Here is a 23866-nt window from a genome sequence, read left to right on the forward strand (position 1 = left end):
CACTTGCACAGCAGGTTGACTGTTTCTAAAGTGCTTTCCATCTCACTATTCTGGACAACAGTTCTGGGAAAGAGTCCAGTATTAGAGATGTTGCAGGTGTTGGTGTGGGGGGGGAGGGAAGGGGTTAAGGTTGAGGCAAAAGTGGCTTGCCTAAGACAGATAGTTGGCTGAGTTTATAAAGAAATTTACTAGGTGCTTCCTAGAATGAATACGATTTCCATTCTGACCTGTATTTTTCACAATCAGCAGTTTCTGGCCCAGTGCAGTTAAATTCCCACTAAATGCTACATTGTCACTGTCATCTATTGAATGTAAGTCATGTAAGTTACTCCAATGTAAGTGTCAAAAAAAACATTAAAAAGTCAATGTATCATTTGTGGGTAGAAAAAGGATGTGAACGAATACCAATCGTATTCACTTTTCTTTTTCTGACCACAAATACACGAACCGCAACAATTTCCACTTCCTTTCCTATTTTTGTTGGAGTTCTGACATCCCTATTTTTTAGCTCCTCTTGGCTGCTAAGCCAGCCTTCTGCGATGTGGTGCCCGCCAGATGCTGTTGGACAACATCTCCCATGATTCCTGACTGTTGGCCATGCAGGCTGAGGTTGATAGGAGTTATAGTCTACTCTAAAACATCTGGAGGTCACAGAATTGGTGAAGGCTAGGCTAACCACCCCTATAATAAAATAGATCAGGAGGGCTATCACATTTCAACCCAAATCTTATAGATTTACACCTGGAGTATCATATGGAGCAAAATGATTGAGGCAGCAGAAGGCTTATTCAGAATGCCACATAGATTATTTTCCTTAAAATTAATTCATCATTAAATTAAATTCTTGAATACAAGTTGGCCAACAGATTGTTAAAAACTAGGGTTGTATCCAAACTAAGTTGTTCCATTCGCACAATGACTACCTGCACAAGACATCACCTCTGTCTCCTCTCCCCATGAGCCCCATAAATCTGCTCTAGAAGGTTGGGGGGGACTCCAGATTTGAGTTTTCTATATGTAATTGTAAGAATCCTTTTCCCAGCTAGCAGCAGAAAGATGGCAGAGAAGCCATACTGTTAAAAACTAGGGTTGTATCCAAACTAAGTTGTTCCGTTCGCACAAGGACTTCTACCTGCACAAGACATCCCCTCTGTCTCCTCTCCCCATGAACCCCATAAATCTGCTCTAGAAGGTTGGGGGGACTCCAGATTTGAGTTTTCTATATGTAATTGTAAGAATCCTTTTCCCAGCTAGCAGCAGAAAGATGGCAGAGAAGCCATACTCTAACCACCTATGTGCCCTTAAGTTATACTATGAATATGAGGGTCCCTGAAAGGGTACAAGCTTCCCTCCCCCACATTTCTTTCACCCCTCAACATTATTCCTTAGTAATGAAATTGAACCCTGTTGCTGTAGAGCTTGAGACCACTAAGGATTCTTCTCACCCATCTACGCTAGGTTCCTGTGTGCAGAACAGCCTGCTCCAGGTTAGGGCAAATCGTTAGCCAGAGGCTAGAACTCACAAATTCTAAGCCACAGGTAGGGAGCCTGTAGACCCTCAAGCTGCTGGTGGACTCCAACTCCCATCAGCCCCAGCTGGTGAGGGGTAGTCAGCCAATGGTTAAGGATGCTGGGCACTGCAGTACAGCATCATCTAGTGGGCCACCAGTTCCCCCACCAGTGCATTGGCTGTCAAGCGTAGTTGTTCCCCATCCTGAGTAGAATCATAGAATCATAGACTTGGAAGAGACCACAAGGGCCCTCGAGTCCAACCCCCTGCCAAGCAGGAAACACCATCAGAGCACTCCTGACATATGGTTGTCAAGCCTCTGCTTAAAGACCTCCAAAGTAGGAGACTCCACCACACTCCTTGGCAGCAAATTCCACTGTCAAACAGCTCTTACTGTCAGGAAGTTCTTCCTAATGTTTAGGTGGAATCTTCTTTCTTGTAGTTTGGATCCATTGCTCCGTGTCCGCTTCTCTGGAGCAGCAGAAAACAACCTTTCTCCCTCCTCTATGTGACATCCTTTTATATATTTGAACATGGCTATCATATCACCCCTTAACCTCCTCTTCTCCAGGCTAAACATGCCCAGCTCCCTTAGCCGTTCCTCATACGGCATCGTTTCCAGGCCTTTGACCAGTAGGCACTGCTCAGCTTCAGAAGACATGTGCAACTCTGTATGTCTCAGCTCCATAGGGCATTGCTAAGAGGCCTCCAACATCCTTTGCCCTCTGCATCCCCACTCAGCCCATAGAAATGAAATGAGACCACCATACTTTCTTTGTGAAGCCAACATCACATAAGCCAGCCATGCCCAACTTGAAGTTGACTGTGATCCATGATTCAATATAAAAACTGGCAGTGATCTAGCCACCCAGGGATGGGTGCAGGGTGGGCAAGCGGGGCTGCTTCCCCGACGCTGGCTGCTTCATCCGATGGGGCAGGGATAGGCGTGCGTGCAGTCAAACCAGCCCCTCCTGCAAGGGCTCTGGAGGAGGCAGTGGCTGCTCAGGCATGTCTCCAGTGGAAGGCGGGTGGCGATCGACCAGAATTCATGCCAGGATCTACTGGTTGAGTACGGTCGACATTTTGTACATCTGACATAAGCCAGTGGAAAAGCCATTGAGGTGCCGGATAGTTCTGTGTCCAGGGCAGCTGTCTACAAGGGCGGCTGCCTACCAGTTCCATCTGCTATGCTGGCTGAAACCCTACCTGCCTGCACACTGTCTCACCAGAGGGGGTTATCTCCCACTTGGGACTACTACAATGCGCTCTACGTGGGGCTACCTTTGAAGGTGACTTGGAAACTACAACTAATCCAGAATGTGGCAGCTAGACTGGTGGCTGGAAGTGGCTGTCGGGACCTTATAACACCAGTCTTGAAAGACCTACATTGGCTCCCATTATGTTTTCGAGCACAATTCAAAGTGTTGGTGCTGACCTTTAAAGCCCTAAACGGCCTCGGCCCAGAATACCTGAAGGAGCGTCTCCACCCCCATTGTTCAGCCCGGACACTGAGGTCCAGCTCCGAGGGCCTTCTGGCGGTTCCCTCACTGTAAGAATTAAAATCACAGGGAACCAGGCAGAGGGCCTTCTCGGCAGTGTCACCCTCCCTGTGAAATGCCCTCCCATCAGGTGTCAAGGAGATGAATAACTATATAACCTTTAAAAGATATCTGAAGGCAGCCCTGTATAGGGAAGCTTTTTAATATGTAATGTTTTTAAGTATGTTGGAAGCCTCCCAGAGTGGCTGGAGCAAGCCAGTCAGATGGGCTGGGTACCAATAATAAAATTATTATTACTACTGCTGTAAAACATTTTGTTGCTAACAGACTTTGCTGTCGATATAGGGAAGCTATGGGCCTCCAGATGTTGGGCTCCAACTCCCATCAGCCCCAGGCAGCATGGCCAATGGTCAGGGATGATGGGAATTGTAGTCCAAAAACATCTGGAGGCCCATAATTTCCCCAGCTGGGCTGTAAGAGTTCATCTATTGGAGCTCACCACATAATGTAGGTACCACAACTTCCTGGCAGGGAGCATGATGCTGATTCTTTATATGAAGTGTTTCCCACTTATGGACCTGAAAAGAGCAACGTGATAGAAGCAGTTGCCATTTTTAATCACATTTTACAAAGTATACGTAATTTACAAAGATAAATAAGTCTTAGAAAACTTTCCTTCGTTGTACTGTCTGTTCACAAAATAAAAAAATCACTTTCCCCCTATACTGCTGTGGCAACCCAAAAATAAAAATGGTCTTGAGCTGTGAATAGATGTCTAGGCTAAACATGACAGCTTTTCATTTATTCTATGGCTACATGCCACTAACTGCTCCGTTTGAAACAATGCCAACAAAAGCCCTAGAATAAATAGCATAGGAGTTGCTTTGTATTGGGAAAAGGTTGGCAACAAGATTGCTATTCAATTCAAATACCTTGAGACACTGGACTTTTCACATATTCCCAGATAAAAACTGTCACATCTTTGACATGGCACAGTTGATGCCAAACTTCTTGTTAAGCAAAGTAACTGAGTACCAGAAAAACCATTCACAGATGTAAATAATAGTGTTTCAAAACTCAAAACAAAATAGAGCAGCTCCTTGCTTGTCAGTTATCGGTATTTCATTTAAGAATCTAGACAGAACAAGGTGAAAAAAATAGGTAGGAGGACAGAGTAATAATGTCTGCTTAGTGTCTTTGATTAGTCTCCTGCCCATCTTCTGCCAACTCCTCCATTTCCAAATCTGTGAGCTCAGGTAGGTGCTGTATTTTTGAGCAATGCCTGCATTTTCCATTTTCTCCGCTCAAGAGCTTCTTGCTTTTTCCTTGCAATTTCTTCTTGAGAACACTTTCTGCTTTTCTGTTCTGCAAAAGTAGACAAGCATTAAAGGTAAAGGTAAAGGTACCCCTGCCCGTACGGGCCAGTCTTGACAGACTCTAGGGTTGTGCGCCCATCTCACTCTATAGGCCGGGAGCCAGCGCTGTCCGCAGACACTTCCGGGTCACGTGGCCAGCATGACGAAGCTACTCTGGTGAGCCAGCGCAGCACACAGAACGCCGTTTACCTTCCCGCTGGTAAGCGGTCCCTATTTATCTACTTGCACTTTGACGTGCTTTCGAACTGCTAGGTTGGCAGGCGCTGGGACCGAACGACGGGACCGCACCCCTGCCGCCGGGATTCGAACCGCTGACCATGCGATCGGCAAGTCCTAGGCGCTGAGGTTTTACCCACAGCACCACCCGCGTCCCTTCAGACATGCATTAGTAACTGAATTATTAAGCGTCATGATCTGAAGGTGATAAGGCTTGTCTTTCAATGCATTAATGCAACAAATACAAAACCCGCTGCATCGATGTCCAGCGAGCCAAGTGAAGGTTGGTGGTTCTAATACATTTGTAAGTCAACTCTTCAATTAGATCATAAATCATGGAAACAGAGTTGGAAGGGACCCTGAGGGTCATCTAGTCCAACCCCCTGAAATGCAGGAATCTTTCACCCAATGTGGGGCTCAAAATCATGACCCTGATATTAATTCTCATGCTCTTCCAATTGAATGATTAGGAATCAGAATCCAAGGTACTGTCCAATACCAGAAAAGGGAATAGTGAAAATTGGGAAGAGAAACTTTTCTGGGTTTTACCAAAGTATGGATCACGTATAATGTAAGTTTTAAACAGGATCACTTATAAATGTGAGTTTTAAACAAATATGATAACAAAGGTTGACGGGGGAGAAGACATAACCAGAAGTTGCAAGACTGGGACACGATAACCTAGCAAAACATTTATTTGCGTCAGTAACCCACAATAGTACAAAAATTCCTTACAGCAGCACCTTAGAGCCTTATATATAGTGAGAGGGTGGGGAGGGGTATTATTCAGAAGGGTGATGGGAATGGGTGATTGGCTGATAGGTGTGGTAAACCTGTTGACGTAAACCTGAGTAATACCCCTCCCTACCCTCTCACTATATACAGTGGTACCTCGGGTTAAGTACCGTATTTTTCGCTTGATAACACGCACCTGACCATAACATGCACATAGTTTTTAGAGGAGGAAAACAAGGGGAAAAAAATCTGAATGAAACAGTGGATATATCATTTTTGTGCTTCATGCTGTGGCCACAGACATGTGATTTGACGGTGAGTTTGGGGTAGCCCAATGCAAAGATCCTGAGAATCCATGTGGATCTGTGCTTTGTAACCACGTTTTTGTACCATTGCAGCCCCAGGCAACAGTGGGTGTGTGATTTTTTTGGTGCAGGCTGTAGCCATGGATATGCTATGTGATCTGATGGTGAATTTGGGGTGACCCTATGAAAATATCCTGAGGATCCATGTGGATCTGTGCTTTGTAACCACGTTTTTGCACCATTGCAGCCCCAGGCAACAGTGGGTGTGTGATTTTTTTTGGTGCAGGCTGTAGCCATGGACATGCTATGTGATCTGATGGTGAATTTGGGGTGACCCTATGCAAAGATCCTGAGGATCCATGTGGATCCATGCTTTGTAACCACGTTTTAAGTGGGGAGGGAAGGAAAAACATAGAAGGGACAAGGAGCACCGAGAGGGGTGTGCGGAGAAGCAGCTGGCTAAGAATGCAGGAGAGGGGTTTTACCGGAGGGAGGGAGGAAAGGAAGGCAAAAGTTCCCCCCACGCACCCACCCAAGCCAGCCAGCTCGCTCTCTCCCCCCACCTGCATGTTGCAGCACCGGAGCAGGGAGAGGAATTAGAAGGAAGGGTGCTCTGCTTTCCCCTCTGCTTGCCTGGAGGGGAGGGGTTTTCTCTGCTCTTTGTTCCGTTTGAGCAAACACAGTAACAAACAGAAGAGGGTGGGCAGTAAGACCCTGAGGCAGAATGCAGGAAAGCAGCAGCTTCCTCTTTTCAAGGCTTCCCTTCTCCGGACGATTGATATTTGCCTGATTTTTGCCTTCACTCGCACCTGTCGACTCCAGGGACCACACATTCGCTCAATAACATGCACAGACATTTCCCCTTACTTTTTAGGAGAAAAAATCTGCGTGTTATAGAGGAAAAAATACGGTACTTAATTCATTCTGGAGGTCCGTTCTTACCCTAAAACTGTTCTTAACCTGAAGCACCACTTTAGCTAATGGGGCCTCCCGCTGCTGCCACTGCGCCGCCAGAGCCCAATTTCTGTTCTCAACCTGAAGCAAAGTTCTTAACCTGAAGCACTATTTCTGGGTTAGCGGAGTGTGTAACCTGAAGCGTATGTAACCCGAGGTACCACTGTATAAGGGTCTGATGACTTCTGTTTCAGTGTATCTGAAGAAGTGTGCATGCACACAAAAGCTCACACCAATAACAAACTTAGTTCATCTCTTAAGGTGCTACTGGAAGGAATTTTTTATTTGTTCCGACTACAGCAGACCAACATGGCTACCTACCTGTAACCACAATAGTACATTAAGCATGTTGCATTATTCTAAATTTTGTTCCCTGTGCGTTGCTAGGTATTTAATGTCTAACAGACAAGGTGGTTTTATCTGTCTGCTAGTTTGTAACACACCAGTGAGGGAGAGACTTAACAATCTCAGCTGTCCTTTTCAAAGAAAAGAAAATTAGATTAAAATCTTATGCTCCACCGATTGAGCTAAGTGACATGGGTTTGAGTCACACGTTGGGTGAAAGATTCCTGCATTGCAGGGGGTTGGACTAGATGACCCTTGTGGTCCCTTCCAACTCTACAATTCTATGGTAAGTTTCTAACCCACATGGTTACTAAAATGTGTTTGGTTTTCAAAACAGGAAGTGACTGAAAAAAGGCCTCCATTTCCAGAAGGTGAGGCTTCTGTGCCTAAAAGCTACTACAGTGTGGCTTCCTCAGCAAACATGCAGATCAAGATCTATGCAAGCAAGCAGTTTTTGCACAATTTCTCATCTATGCAATTGCACAAAAACTAATCCAAAGTGCTTATGTCTAGGAGTGTCTAATCCAGGTTCAGGAACTAAAATGGGCCTTAAACAGGAGCTCAAGGGCAAAAGCATGTGGGCCCTGCTAGTCTCTCTCGATGGCTCGCATCTTCCTCTTCTAGAACAATGTTTGTTATTAAAATAATCTGAATTTGGCAAAGAATGTTATTATTTTTAAAGCCACCATTTACACGTTACAAAAACATTTCTGGTGACATTTCTTCTAGATATTTTAATTGATAGTGATTAACAAATACTACAAAAAGAGAGAGTGCACTATACTCATAAGCATTCCACCGCTGGGCAATACTGCTGTTATGCTACAACATTACCTAAAACAGCATGAAGTATTGCAGAATGCAAAAAACTCCCAAGGGCAGATGAAAAATCTCGACAGACTCAGTGTTCAATCAAAAAAAAATTAGTGCTCGACCTTCCCCTTAATACAGTTCCCTGCTTATTTTATTGCTTTCCATCCTACCATTTTCTAAGAACTCTCCATTCTAACAAACTGCATTCACACAAAGTACTAAGCCATGGTTTACTGAACAAGTCCAGCAATGTAACCAAGGCGTATTTCACCAAATACTGATTATTTAATTGCTCTTGCCTTGCATTTCTATAGCTGGGGAAATATCTAGGGTATGGCTCTGAAACAACACAGGATTAAGTCAGGAGAGCAGGTCTGGACCTGTTGAGAAGCCAACTTAAACTACTGCTTCATATTCTGATCTGTCATCTAGAAATAAACCATGGTTAAGTTGCCGGGGGTAGGTTCGGATATACAAACAAACCATAGTTGGCTCAATGTTTCATGTGAACCAAGCCACTGAGCTTCAAAAAACCAAGGAATTTCAGAAATCTTACGTTCCTTTGATGGATATCACGTGTCGACATGTGAGCAAGGGAATAAGGAAATAATTTTGAGATCTTGTTTTTCAGGACTGCCTAAAAAGACATCAGCTGACCCTGAAAACCTTTCCAGTCATTTATGCTTAAAATGAAGTCTAAATTAACAGTCAGTTTGCTATTCTGAAAACCTACCTGTTTCAGACTGGGAGAAACACTCAGAGAGGTGCCTCTTAAAGACTGGCTTTGTGTTCAGCTGCTTCGCTGTCTGCAGCACGTTTGGTGGATTCTTGCTTTCCCCCAATGCTACATTTGTTCTTGAAAGGTTGCCTGCATTTACAATTTTATGGTCCATTCCTAGGTCTTGGGAGCTATAGCTCTTCCTGAACGCACACTTTGATTTCTCAGCTGGCACTTGATTAATACTGCCACTATTTTGTACTTTGCTTACATGGCACAGGTCCTTCTGCCACCGTATATTATTAACACTCAGACACATATTTGAGAGAGTAGTTGAGTCAGTTACAGAAGTGAAACAGTCTGCAGGCACTGAACTTGACCTATTGAGTTTCCCTGGAACACTGTTTATGCTGCCCATGTTACACTGTCCCCATTTGTGCTTGTCAGATGTATTTGAGCAGCTCTCGTTCATACGTAGTGTTGTAGCTGTAACAGGAGCATGGAACGAGAAGGTTTTCCTACCCATACGGCTCTTTTGAGGCTGTGGGACGTTAGAAAGTTCTTGCGTGGGTCCTGAGAGGCAAGAACCAACCTCTAACTTGGAAGCATTTCCTATCACCAATTTAGCTTTTTCATTCTCTTTCACCGCAACTTGGCTCAGACTAGTTTTTTCTACATCCCCACAGACTTGATAAAGCAAGTCGTCATCATCAGCATCATCACAGCTTGTGCCCCAAAGACTATCGGAATCACAAAACAATTCTAAAACTTGATCCGAGAACCTAGGCTCGTTCCAATCATCAAATGAAAACACATTCTTCTTTGTCACTTCCATCTGCTTTAGATGACCTGTGCTGGCTTGCTTAGCCACTTTCTTTAGGTCGTGAGGCCTTGTATTGGCAGAAACCGTAGATGACTGATGGCATATACTGTGCATACCACTCCTGTATTTTTCAGTCCGTAATTCAGGGGCATCAGAATGTACTGAAAAAGCAGATTTTTTTTCAGAAGAACTGGTGCCAGCGGCAGATTTTAGTTGAGTAAAGCCTTCCCATATACTCTCCTTTTCAGGTTTCACTGAAGCAGAAATTTTGTTTTGACTTTTAGAAACGGAATTTAGTTTATTGGGTTTTAAATTACAATCGTCATGCAGGACACCCTTTGCCTTTCCTATCTTAACACTTTGCTTTTCAACAGTGTGTGATGCTGGAACACTGTTAGAGGAATTTAAAACTGCACAATGGGCACCGTAAGGTTTCTCAGAATCTATAGTTCCTTCCTTTGTTTCACTGGTTTCATTAGAGGTATGAGCTAAAGTATTTTGTGGAACATTGATCACTTCAGGGTTCTGGGTAATTTGCATTAGAAATGAATCGTCTGGCAGCAAATCAGCACCCCAGTCATCAAAATCATCACCCACAATCCCATCAAGCTTATTTGAGACAACAGATTCTTTCTCAGAAGAGACTGCACTTGGAACCGTTTGCTCAGAAGCCATTTTAGCTTTTTCAGCAGGCAAGTGTTCCATAGATCTCGTAGCAGGTGATGAATCTTGTCTCTGATGTGCATCTTCAATCACAGATTCAGTAGCAGCTGTGAATTCATCTGGAGGGCACCCGTCCTCCAGCAAACTATCGTTCAATGAACAATCGGACAGGCCTTCGCTCAGCTGACCACTACATTGCTGGGTAGGGCCATCAAAGAGAGCATTGAGTGCTCCTTCAACATCAAGATCTATGGACTTCTGGCTGCTGTTTTCACAGTGCTCAACTGTCCCAGCACTCTTCTTAACTTCTCCAAAGGGCAAGACATCATCAGTTTGGGGATGCTCTCCAAGGAAGTGCTGCTGATTTTCCATCTGTGCTTCATCTTGATGTTCAACTGATATCATTGCCTCTGATAAAATGTGGCTATTATGGGATGGAGCACTTTGATCCTGGATTGCATCAGTCATGCTTTTATCAAATTGCTTTGCCAACTTCATAAGCTCCTCTTCTCTGTTTCTCAACTGAAGTCCTCTAGGAGAATGAGCATAAGGTGAAAATGCATTAGGAACACAATGCATTTTGAAATGGCTTACTTGTTTTATAGCTATTAGAAAACATACAGTATAACTCAAATGAGGCACATTTTTTTACTCTTCAGTTCATTATTTTACCCCACTTTTCTAAGGGTATTCAAAGCAGCTTACAAATAAAACCACAGGATTACAAAATGAAATCAATCAACAAATCACCATCAAACAACCTAAAACCATAGTATCAGATAAGCAAATGAAAGTAATTAAAATAAGACAGCAACGACAATTAAAAGCCAATATAAGATAATTTCAAGCCTACATTCTATCTTAAAAATGGCCTCAAACTATAAGGTTTTCACTAACCGTCCAACAGCTTGAAGTTCAATAAAGTTCAATGTGACTTACTCCTAACTAAGCATGCACAGTGGTACCTCGGGTTAAGAACTTAATTCCTTCCGGAGGTCCGTTCTTAACTTGAAACTGTTCTTAACCTGAAGCACCACTTTAGCTAATGGGGCCTCCTGCTGCCACCGTGCCGCCAGAGCACAATTTCTGTTCTCATCCTGAGGTAAAGTTCTAGTACCTGAGGTACTATTTCTGGGTTAGCGGAGTCTGTAACCTGAAGCGTCTGTAACCCGAGGTACCACTGTACTGTAATGCAGTCTAATAGAAGATATAGAGGAAGGACAGTAGATCTTCACCAGCAGAGTGTTTCATAATCATGGAGCTACCATTGTGAAGAGGGAAATCAATATATTTTAGGTTACAAACTTTATATCTACAAGTTTCGTGGATTTAATTACCATTCTGAAAGAATTCATTTTGGAATAAAACACACCTTGCGCCATTTACTTTTGTTCTACATCGTACTTTTGGCATTCCAGGAGTACAGGGAATTGCATCATCACCAATCCAAAACCCAAGAAGAGATCCTTCAGAGCAGGCAGGTTTTTCATCCTGAAGAATCAAGAATCAAATATGTGAACAGCCTTATTAAACATGAGTATCAATCAATTGTACCAGCTTTCAAAACTATTTTTAAAAGCATGTATTTATTACAACATTCATATTCTGCTTTTCTCATCAAAAAGTAGCAGTAGTAACAGTAGTAATAATAATAACAATACTAGCAACATAATCCAGGCATTAATGCAAACTTAATTTTATTTGTATGCCTTCTTTTCATAATTCAAACCACGCTCAAGGTGGCTTACATGGGAAAAAATTACATAGTTATAAACGTAACAAAAGTAGTCACAAATAATCAAAATATCAAAAGTACAGTGGTACCTCGGGTTAAGTACTTAATTCGTTCCAGAGGTATGTTCTTAACCTGAAACTGTTCTTAACCTGAAGCACCACTTTAGCTAATGGGGCCTCCTGCTGCCTCCGCACCGTCGGAGCACGATTTCTGTTCTCATCCTGAAGCAAAGTTCTTAACCCGAGGTACTATTGCTGGGTTAGCTGAGTCTGTAACCTGAAGCATAAGTAACCTGAAGCATATGTAACCTGAGGTACCACTGTACACAACTAAATTAAACAATTTCCACTTAAATCATAATAAGATCTAAAATAAAGATACAAAACTTAATATTGACAACAGCAACAACTACCCCCAACAAAACCCTCTAAATCAGTGTTTCCCAACCGGTGTTCCGCGGCACACTACTGTGCCGTGAGACATTGGCTGGTGTGCCGTGGGAGGGAGGCGGGCGAGTCGGGCGGTGAGAGGCGGCGGCGGCGAGGATCCGCGTCGAGCCGGGGGCGGCTCCGCGGTGGTGGTGCCGAGCGGCAGGGCAGCGCGTGCAAAAGGGAGGAGCGCAAGACAGCGGAGGAGGAGGAGGCCGGCATGTCGGGCAGCAGCAGCAACAACAGCAGCAGCAACTCCCGGCGACGGCTCCTCAAGCCCCGCTGCCGCCCCCTCCTCCGCCCGCTATCGCCGCCACCACCACAACAGCCGCCGCCGCCTCAGTTGCCGCCGTCCCTCAGTCCCTCGCTCTGCTGCCTCCTCCCACCCCCAAAGCTTGGAGGTTCCCCGGCAAGGGGGAGGGAAAAAACTTTCACTTTCGTGCGTCCCTCCCGGCGTGATGCTGTGCGCTGACGTCACGGGGCGGGGCTTTAATGGTGGTGTGCCGCGAGATTTTTTTTCAGTAAACAGGTGTGCCGTTGCCCAAAAAAGTTTGGGAAACACTGCTCTAAATAATATCCTAATCCAAGACACACAGCCAACAACAGAAAAATACCAAGGGCAAAATTTCAAAATGACTGCAGAGTACGTCCATAGAACAAAGATTTCACTACCCCACTCCAAAATCCTCCTTAAAAAGCCACATCCCTGCTGCCAACTGAAAACCAAGCAATGACGTGGACAGGTGGGTCTCTCTATGGAGGATGCTGCATAACTTAGAAGCTGTAGTTGGGGAAAGAAAATACTGTTATACTTCAGACTGAAACTGGGTAGAAGAGAAGGAAGAGAATGCCATCAGTTCTTGAACACAAAGTGTAGTTCAAGATTGATGCCAAGGTCTACAACGCTGCAGAGGGCTTGGTGCCACTTTATGGAGCCTTCTGGCCCTTCTCCTCCTTGCTGTTACTGCCTGTTCACGTCCCGTTTCTATAAGCATGCAAGGAGTGACAAGAGTGAGGAGATGGAACGGCATCCTCTGCTTGCCTTGTACTCTTGCTCTGGGGAATTAGGCAGATTTGAGTTTGAAGAGAGGGCAGTCATGTTTCATGGCCCCTAGAACTCTTTCCTTGTAGTCTGCTGGTACCATTGGGTTGTATCCCACTAAGTTCTACTCAGAGTAAACCCAGTGATATTAATGGATCCAAGTTAGCGATTTCCATTAATTCCAATGGCTTTATTCTGACTATGACCAATGCTGGATACAACCCACTCCCTTTAATACTGAAGTCAGGTCGTGGCTGCTGACAGGGTTAAAGAAACACTATGCTTAGGGGGGAAACAAAGGTGAAAAAGCAAATCAAAGAGGGCACCCCACATCACAAGCCCAATTGAGAACCAAGCATGAGCAGTAACCACAGAATGCTGATTGTTAATGAGGGAATAGCTGGCTAGAACTCTGAACAAGAGTCCACCTTGTTAAGAAAGAGAAAGCACTGCAATGGTTGGTTGCAGGTCTCACTTATATCTCCTAAAGTGAAAAGCTACATGCTAATATTAATGATAACATCAGTTAACTCTACACTACTTCAATTTGTAGGTATGGTTTACTTTTATCCAAGTTTCCTTTCTAACTATACAGACATTAGAATTTCTCAAGAAGAAACACCTTTCACAATGAAGGCTGTTTCTGCAAAAGAAAGAAAATGGGTTGGGATTATGCAGCTTTACCTTAGGAAGTAATACTTACATGGGGAGCAATCCGATTAACAATTTCTGAAATCTCTACTGTATGCCCGCCAACCAACTGCTTCTTTTGTCCATTGCCTGAAAAACAAAACAAAAACCTTTCTAGCAACTGCTAATCACTGGACGATGTAAATTTCTGTAACTTAGAAGCAAACTAGCCCCTGCAAATATTTAAGTATATGACTTCCTACATAACAGAATTTATGTTGTGATGGCAGTAAAAAAAATTAAAACAATGTGCTCCAGAGTTGGAACAGGAAATCAAAGTTGGTAAATTTTCTCTCCCATTTTTCAGTCACAAGATCTCTAAGGCAGTTTACAAATACTATACAAAATATCAATCCAATCCATAATTAAAATCCCATTTGACAAGAATCAGCATTGAGAGAGTGGAATGCCCTGTTTGGAAAGTAAACTGGAGACCAGCAGACACTTTGATGGCAGATACACTGCAACATTTTGTTGCAGTCCTGCTTGCACCTCCTAAAAATCAAGTACAGTGATACCTCGGGATGCGAACGGGATCCATTCCAGAGCCCCGTTGACATCCCGAACGGAACGCAAGACACGACAGCGCTTGCGCAGGTCGCGTTTCGTCGCTTCCGCGTATGCGTGTGATGTCATTTTGACCATCTGCACATGTGTGAGCAGCATAACCCAGAAGTAACGCACTCCGTTACTTCTGGGTCACTGCGGAGCGCAACCCGAAAGTTTTCAACCTGAAACGTATTTATCCCGAGGTATGACTGTACCTAGATATTTAAGTATACTTAAGTATCTAGATACTTGAAGAGAGAAAGAGACATGTTTTCTTTATTTTTAATTAGCACCCAGAAACCACAGAGCCTAGGACTTGCCGATCAGAAGGTCGGCGGTTCGAATCCCCGCGATGGGGTGAGCTCCCGTTGCTCAGTCCCTGCTCCTGCCCACCTAGCACTTTGAAAGCACGTCAAAGTGCAAATAGATAAAAAGGTACTGCTCTGGCAGGAAGGTAAACAGCGTTTCCGTGCGCTGCTCTGGTTCACCAGAAGTGGCTGGCCACATGACCCGGAAGCTGTACGCCGGCTCCCTCGGCCAATAAAGCGAGATGGGCACTGCAACCCCAGAGTCGGTCACGACTGGGCCTAATGGTCAGGGGTCCCTTTACCTTACCAGCCCTATAGCACCCTAGTGAAAGAACCTACAGTGAGTTCTACAACCAGGAACCAGCACAAAGATAGCCCAACTCCTTGATGCTGTTGATATAGCAGAGTCCGTTTGCACAACGGAATGATGAATAGTACATGCCACATGCTTTTTGTTGCTTTATTTTCAGTTCATTGTAGAGAATTTACAAATATGCATCTTGCCTCTGCGGGAGCAGAGAAGCAACCGTCCTTCTCCTCGGACTAACGAACTCCGAGAGAAACAGTGAAAAACAGGAAACCAGTGTACGTCACATCCAGCTTCCCATTCCCGTGTGAAAACCCAACAGTACTCTGACTGTGGAATGTAAACATTGTCTCGTGACAAGCACTTCGCTGCACAGTGAAGAGAGCTGAAACTAACATCCTCCCCCTTTCTGTGAACATCACTGGGCAGCGTGTTCGTACAATATCAGTACAAACCCAACTTCTGTACATAGGTACAGTGTTGATCCCTTGACACAATCTTGGACAATACATCAGCAGGAATTTCATTACCTGGCATATAGGACACCGTTACGAGTCCCTTCTGAATATGTTCCCTAGCATGTTGCAACTTCAATTGCAAGTGCTTCGTGCTTTGCTTACAACCTTCCGAATTCAGCAAAGCCAAACATGCTTTGTTGTCCTGGTAAACCTGGATTGGACATTTGACAGGAATTTTCATGTCTTTGCACAATTGTAACAACCATTCACAATCCTTAAGTGAATAAGACAGTGCATTCAGTTCAGCTTCACAAGTACTTAAGCTAATTGTTGTTTGCTTCTTGCATGACCAATCAAATAGACCTTGATTGTACATGTAGCAAACTCCAGACGTACTTTTCCTGTCTGTAGTGTCACTTCCAAAACTTGCATCTGCAAAAATCTCAAGACCACCAGACTTCTGATTGTTAAATCTCAGTCTGTAATGCATAGTGCCTTTCAAATAGCGTGCTATGCGTTTCAGAGCTTTCCAATCCTTAACAGTAGGATTGTTAACTTGTCTGCTTAGCAAATTACAGCTAACAGCAATGTCAGGTCTTGAACATCTGGCAATGAAGTTTAGCTTGCCTAGCACACTTCTGTACAGTGTAGTGTCAGAAAATGCTTCTTCAGTGTCTTCTACCTGATAACCTGTTGTCATCGGTGTGTCTACAGGGTTAGCATCCATCAGGTTTAGTTTGCTTAACACATCAGCAATTTTCCGTGACTGGTGTACTAGAATGTTACCACTTTGATCTTTCTCTATTTCCAGAGATAGGTAGTTGTTTACCTCACCAAGATCTTTCATGTCAAAGTGCTCTTTCAGTTGAGCTAGGGCATTATTGTACAATGTTACATCTTTCCAAAAGAATAAAATATCATCAACATAAAACAAACAGTACAGCTTCTTTTGCCCCTCCTCTTTGACAAACACACATGGATCAGCTTTCCCTTGCTTAAAACCTAGAGAAAACAATGCTTCAGTGAGTTTTGTGTGCCAACACCGTGCACTTTGTTTGAGACCATAAAGGGACTTCTTCAGAGCACAAACAAATCCCTGTTTTACCTGTACGCCATCAGGTGGATGCATATAAAGTGATTCACCTAGAGATCCGTACAAAAACGCTGTATTTACATCGTGGTGACTAATGTGTAGATTCTCCTCTGCAGCTAGCTTGAGCATAAGCCTAATGCTCTCATACCTCACCGTGGGTGAGTAGGTCTCGTGATAGTCTTCACCTGGTACCTGTGCAAAACCTCTGGCTACCAATCTGGCTTTGTGTCTGACTATCTTGCCATTTTGATCAGTCTTCGCTTTGAAGACCCATTTGCTTCCAAGCAGTTTCATTCCTGGAACTACTGGAACTAGCTCCCAAGTTTTGTTCCTTTCTAAGGAATCAAGCTCAGCCTTCATAGCATTTAACCAAGGCTCAGCTTCCTTAGAATCCAAATCCTGGATTTCTTGGAAACTTGAAGGTTCAAATACCTTCTTGGAGCTTTTAACAGCTGCTACTGCTGTCTTAGCATATTCATCAGCAAATCTCTTTGGAGGTCTGCCTTTTGTGGCTCTTTGTGACCTACGAATTAGCCTTTGGTCTTCAACACTCTCCTCTTCCTTCTTAGGAGAAAAGTGACCTATTGTGAACAATGGTTCTTCCAATTCCTGATCAGAGCTTTCAGAGGGTCGCATAGAGGCTTTCGCACTCTTGAAATCCTCTGAAGTATCCGATTCAGTTTCAGACTCAGAATCAGAACCTTCATCAGTGGGTGTGGGTTGTTGTGGCTGCTTATCCTCAGTCTCATCACTGTCATCAGGATAACATTGAAAAATTCCCACGTTCTCCCCCCACTTGGCATTGTACTCAACACTTCTTGTGAGCCTAATTGTCTTAGAGTCAGTCATCATTATTCTGTAAGAACCTTTCTGATAACCTAGAAAGATACCATGCAATCCACGTTTGCCTAATTTGGAGCTTTGTGGTGAATGAATCCACATGTCTGAACCAAAAATTCTCATGTGTTTGATGTATGGTTTCTTGCCAAACATCTTCTCATAGGGGGGTACAACCAATCGCTGAAGATAACCTGCGATTGTAACTGTAAATAAAACACGAGAGAGCTTCGGCCCAATAACTCTCTGGAAGATTTGCATCATGCAGCAAGGTCTTTAACCCTTGAAGCAATGTTTGATTTGCCCTTTCGCAAAGCCCATTCTGCCATGGCGAGCGAGGACTGGACAAATCGTGTTGAATTCCTTTCTCAGTCAGAAAAGCTTCAAACTGCTGAGAAGTGAATTCTCCCCCGCGATCTGTGAAAAGAATTTTTATTTTCTTACCATGCACATTTTCTATCCAAGCACAGAATTCCTTGAACCTTGGAAAAGCCTCTGATTTCTGCTTGAGATTGTACACGTAAATATACCTAGAAAATGCATCAATGAGAACCATGAAGAACCTATTGCCACCTAAAGAGGGCGATAGTGGACCAACTAAATCAGCATGAACAATCTGGTATGGTTCTGTAGCTTGCCTACTAGACACCTTACCTTTCGCAGCCATTTTCACCTTGTTTGCTGCGCATGCCTTGCACTTCATGTGGTACCTGCAGGGTTTAATAGTCATACCTTCAACCAAGGTAGGCATTTTAGAAACCGCCTCAAAATGTAAATGACCAAATTTTCGATGAAAATCATGAATACATTCTGCATGCAAACTTTTGTTAGAACCTGCAATGCAACAAGTCTCATTCTGCACAACATCATCATAATACAAAACAAATAAACGATCAACACATTCAGCATGCAATACATAATCGTCTTTCTTTGTGATGGTGCATTTCTTGTTCTTGAAGGTAACGTCAATGTTCCGTTCATTCAGCTGCATCACACTTAGAAGATTGTGTGTGGCATCTGGAACGTAAAGTACATCATGTATCTCTAAGTCCAAACTGTGAAGAACAACAGTTCCGTAGCCTTGACTGGGGATCGTGTGGTCATCCGCCTGGTGAATCGCACCTTCCTGCGGTGTAAAAGACACGAACAGTCTCTTATCGTTGCACATGTGGTGTGTAGCTGCTGAATCAACAACGAAGAAAGATCTAGACGTCTTCTGGACCTTTGCGACCTTAGGAGTGAAGCGTGAGACCATTGCCTTGTGCTGCGTTGTCCTGGACACCGGACCTTTGCCTTTGCTTTGGCCTTTTCCACGCGCTGAACTTCCGCTGCGCTGCTCTGTCTTGGCCTTGGGATAATTGCATTCCCTCTTCATATGGCCTAGACGTCCACACGAGTAGCATTTCACTGCCTTCAAAGCTTTGGCGCCCTCTGGTGGTTCCACTGCACTCTGGGATGACGTCTGTGAAGACTCCCCCTTACCCATGCAGCTAGCACCCCGGCGATCTGCTTCATTCTGGATCACGGCAGTAACATGGGCTACTGTGAGCTGAGCAGTTGGTTGCACAGCAATCCGAGTGGCAACGGACTCCCAACTTGGACCCAAAGAATGTAGTATCATGAAGGAATACACAGCCTCTGGAAAGTTGAGTCCTCTCTGCTGCAACTCATGTCTCAGATTTTGCATCTCCATCAGGTGTTTACGCACATCTCCACCTTCAGCAAGAGCCATATCATGCAGCTTGGCATAATAGTACATTGAGGAACCAGCCTCTGTCCTCAAGTGAGCCTGTCTTAAAGTGTCCCAAATTTCTCTGGCTGTGGTCTTTCCACGCAACAGACAGAGCTCTTCTGGGGATACTATCAACGTAAGCGTTCCCCGTGCTTTGGAATCCTTAGCATTCCAATCAGCTGTAATTGGAGCTGGGGGGTTGTCTGTAATAACATTAAACAGACCTTCTTTCCGCAGAATTGCCTCTGCATATAACACCCACTCTGTGTAATTATTCTTATTAAGCTTAGGAATCCCAAAAGCATCAATCAGCTTTGTATTAGCCATTTTCTGCTGCTTAAAACAAGCTGCGTCACAGTCCTGCAGCTTCAGCCAAAAGCACTTGTAAAAGTACTTTCGTTTTCCCCAGCCATCCAAGCCTGTGAGCTTGTGCCTTTTGGAGCCTTGCCTGTAACACGGCAAAACGGCTTTAAAAGTTCAAAGTCCAGCCATAAAACCATAAACAAGGAGCTGGCAGGCTGCTCCGGGAGCATGAGCACATACCTTCATCAATCAAACTCGACGCGCAGAGCAGATAACGCGATCCGTTCCTCTGTACCTCTGCCGGCATTCCTCAGTTTGATTTACGTCTTTCTGGGCCCGGAACCAAAAATGTTGATATAGCAGAGTCCGTTTGCACAACGGAATGATGAATAGTACATGCCACATGCTTTTTGTTGCTTTATTTTCAGTTCATTGTAGAGAATTTACAAATATGCATCTTGCCTCTGCGGGAGCAGAGAAGCAACCGTCCTTCTCCTCGGACTAACGAACTCCGAGAGAAACAGTGAAAAACAGGAAACCAGTGTACGTCACATCCAGCTTCCCATTCCCGTGTGAAAACCCAACAGTACTCTGACTGTGGAATGTAAACATTGTCTCGTGACAAGCACTTCGCTGCACAGTGAAGAGAGCTGAAACTAACAGATGCTACTCACTTCCCCATTGAAGTTAGGGGTGCCAACAGCAGGCCCACGGATGAAGTTTTTAATGATTAGACAAGTGCATACAGAAACAGGTGACCCTTCAGACAAGCTGGCACTAGACCATTTGGGTCTCTCACCATATATTCCCAAATGATTAAATACTGATATAAATAAGGCAGACGTGAAATAAGAATGATAATAAGTAGATACCTAGTTTATATGCACTTGGTGACTGAGGATCCCAGAAGATTTCTTGCTGTACATCAGTTTCATTTGAAGGAGAACTAAATATAGGGAAGCGTGAACTGGCAGGCAGCTTTCGTTTCGGAGTCTTATATGAACTTGTTTCTGTGTGAATACATGCACAAACAAAAACACTTCTGTAGAAATAAGCAAAACTGTTACATGCAATTTCTGTACCCTAATGAAGCAGTTCAAGATGTGAAACTGATTGGAGCAGATTTACCAATACAGGCAATATTTATCAACACAGGAAATTGTCTTAGATAAAGTCTGACCACTGACTACACTGACTAGCACCAGCTCTCCAGGGTTTCAGACACAAGTCTTTCCCACCTCTGCCTGAAGATACTGGGATTGAACCCAGGATCTCTTGCTCAGCAACACAGGTGTTCTACCACTGAGCTACAGCAGAGTTCAATCAGTTTTCTTCTGCCCCATCCTAAATGTTTGATTGAGGACCAATCACATTGGCTTCCCTGGAGCTCTACATAATTGCAGAAGCTATTTGCCATTTTTAAAGAACAAAAGTGCAGCCCAGATTCTAAAAAGATATTAACTTTCTAGGCCCAAGTCCAGGAATACTACACTTCCAGCTCTACAATTCTATGATTCTAAAATGCAGACCAGGCAGTGGGGACTGGATGGACTTTTTTCAGCTCGTGGAAGGGCAGCCTTCCAAGGACTACATGGCAGTGGAAAGCTGGGTCAGAGGCAAAAATATATGCAAGTTTGTACAGCGGGCTGCAATCTATTCACATAAAACCAGTGAATTATCCTGCAGGTCTAGTAACATTATTGGAAGATAATTCACAGAGTAAGGCTCAACCTTTGCACAAGGATGTGATGAGAGGAGTAGTCTCTTGACAAGTACGCTGGTGTCTACCTCCATGGCACTATGGACAAAGGGGGCAATATACCAACACAGCTGCCACAATCAATCAATAGGACACCAGCTATTATTCTCTTTTCTCTCCTCTCTTACTGTAGCATATTGCAATTCTTGCTTTTTAAAACAATGGTTCTCAAGATTTTCATGAACCACTTGAAAATTGCTGGGGGCCTTGGAAAACCACCTAATAAACTTGTTGTTGTTCAGCATATCAAAGCACATATGCAACTCCTATTTTTATAACCTTTTGTTCTTCAGTGCTGGCTTCAGTTTTTAATAACCAAGATGTTTATGAATTGTAGCTTGGGAGGGTCTGCCGTTTTCCCAAGAGAGGCATTTGTGGGTCAATGGGCACCTTTCAATCGAGGGCAGCGACAAGCAACTATGAATTTCGAATTAAAACTGATCTGCAAGTGTCCCTTAGCATTTGCACGAGATTTTCAGAAGACACCTTAAGGCAGCCCTGTTCAGGGAAGTTTTTAATGTGTGACATTTTAGTGTATTTTCGGTCTCTGTGGAAGCCGCCCAGTGTGGCTAGGGAAACCCAGCCAGATGGGCGGGGTACAAATTAATAATAATAATAATAATAATAATAATAATAATTCTAGGTGCCAGGAAGCGCTCTTTCCGTCAGGCACATAGGCTCTTCTGCATGGGTCCTACGTATTAACAGGCAGAGTGTGCTGGGGCCTCTTAAAAGACTTACAAAACTACTGCAGCACAGACCAGCCTTTCCCAACCAGGTGATCTCCATTAGCTTTGGACTCCTACTTCCGTTACAACCAGCAAGCGAACCGGGGGCCTTGTATAATCCAAAACACATGGAGGGCACCCAGCTTGTGAAGGCTAGCAGGTGTCATAGTGAATTTGTTCTGTGAACCACGCTGAGAGTGAGTGTGTGTGTACATATGTGGCTGGGTGTACATATGTGGGTGGGTGTGACTATGGGTGTGTCTGTGTGTATACACATACACATATATGTATGTGTGGCTGTGTGTGTGTATATATATGTAGCCAAACTATAGTGGCACCTCCGGATGCTGCACCCCCCTGCAATCCCTACACAGATCTGGCTGGCACAAGGCACAAAACCACAGCTCGCCCCTATACACGAAGCCAAGCCAGAGCACAACTAAATGCAGCACAGCCATCTTCTCAGAAAAACTCTTCACAAGCTCAAGAGGTCAAGACACGAAAGCTTTAGCAACTAATCTACACTTAATGACCCACCCAGTGGTATTCAGAATATCACTCATGAAATCACCCAAGATATCCCTCAAGTAATTAAGGAACAAAAGAAGAAAAGGCACACTAATCTAGGAACTTCCTCTCTGCCCAGAACGTTGGAGGCTATACACCACACCCCTCAACAGTATTTATAGGAACTCAAACACCAGACTCTGCTCTGTTCCAGTAACAAGAAGCCGAAAGCACCAGCCTGAAGATGACGAGTGAGACCTCGTCGAAACGTCGCACAGACACCCCGACTCTTACACGGGAAGACACCCGAAGACACCAAAACCTGCATTCCTGTACCCGTGAAAATCTACGAAAGCATATATGTATATGTGTATACACACACACACACACACACACACACACACATATATATGTGTGGCTGTGTGTGTGTGTGTGTGTATACACACACACACACACAGTGGTACCTTGGGATGCGAACAGGATCCGTTCTGGAGCCCCGTTCACATCCCAAACGGAACGCAAGATGCAACGGCGCATCTGCGCGTGCCACGTTTCACCACTTCCATGCATGCGCGTGACATCATTTTGAGGGCTGCGCATGCGGTGAAACCTGGAAGTAACGCGCTCCGTTACTTCCAGGTTGCCACGGAGCGCAACTCGAACGCGCTCAACCCGAAGCACATTCAACTCGAGGTACGACTGTATAGATACATATATATGTATGTATATGTGTGTGTGTGTGTGTGTGTGTGTGTATACTTGCATACCCACACAAACACACACACACATAAGTGTATGTGTGTGTGTGTGTGTGTAGGGAAGTCTTAAGGCACAAGCCCCTTGCTGGCTTTCGCCTTAAACAACACACACGGCTATCCCTCCCCGAGTTATACAAGGAGGCTAATATTATCCCCCCCCCCCCAGCCCGTGAGGAAAGCAAGTGCCAGGATGGCACCGGGACCTTTGGCAGGGGAAGAGTAAGAGGCCCTTCCGGGGGATGCTCTGCCTACGTGCTGCTTACTCGGGAGTAAACTCCCGCTCAGCCAAGGGCGGCTCGCGCGCCCACCGGAGGCGGCTGCCGTTTTGCGAGGGCGCGGAGGTGACGCCGAGGCAGGCGGGACCCGCCGAGGAGGTCGGTGCCTCGGGGGACCCGCGGGGACAAGGGGCTCTCGTCCCCCCACGGAGCCTCACCCTCGGAGCCGCGCTGCCCGCGGGGACTCTCTCCATCCTGGGCGCCCTCGGCGGGTCTCCGCCGCCTGCTGCTGCTCCGCTTCACGGGGCTCCGGAGGCGAAAATCCTCCCCTTCCGCTCTGGCCGCCGCCTTCCGCCGCTTAGCCGCCATATAAGATCCCCGCGGCGGCGCTTCCCCCCGCGAAGCGCGCCCAAAACTCACGGCGCCGCCATTTTGGCCGGCGTCACTAGCCGGCGCTGAT

General features: G+C 44.8%; 1 protein-coding gene across 1 annotated transcript; it reads right to left on the reverse strand.

The window, feature by feature from the left end:
- Positions 1–3605: 3605 nt before the first annotated feature.
- On the reverse strand, positions 3606–23858 carry ETAA1 (ETAA1 activator of ATR kinase). Its single transcript, XM_082205583.1, has 6 exons — positions 23625–23858; positions 20312–20449; positions 13866–13942; positions 11330–11448; positions 8487–10489; positions 3606–4374 (listed from the first exon to the last, which is right to left on the reverse strand). Exons 1-6 carry the CDS (start codon positions 23773–23775, stop codon positions 4262–4264), a joined length of 2601 nt encoding a protein of 866 aa, XP_082061709.1. The 5' UTR covers positions 23776–23858; the 3' UTR covers positions 3606–4261.
- Positions 23859–23866: the final 8 nt, after the last annotated feature.

The sequence above is a fragment of the Podarcis vaucheri genome (assembly GCF_965113315.1).
Source record: "Podarcis vaucheri genome assembly, chromosome: 2".
Lineage (NCBI taxonomy): Eukaryota > Metazoa > Chordata > Lepidosauria > Squamata > Lacertidae > Podarcis > Podarcis vaucheri.

Excerpts from the sequence above, each read along its gene's own strand:
- ETAA1 (XM_082205583.1), bottom strand. The coding sequence starts at position 23,775 with ATGGCGGCTAAGCGGCGGAAGGCGGCGGCCAGAGCGGAAGGGGAGGAT. Across the intron at positions 11,449-13,865 it reads TTAATCGGATTGCTCCCCAT|GATGAAAAACCTGCCTGCTC; the intron begins GTAAGTATTACT and ends TTGATTCTTCAG. Across the intron at positions 4,375-8,486 it reads TTTCTCCCAGTCTGAAACAG|AACAGAAAAGCAGAAAGTGT; the intron begins GTAGGTTTTCAG and ends CTACTTTTGCAG.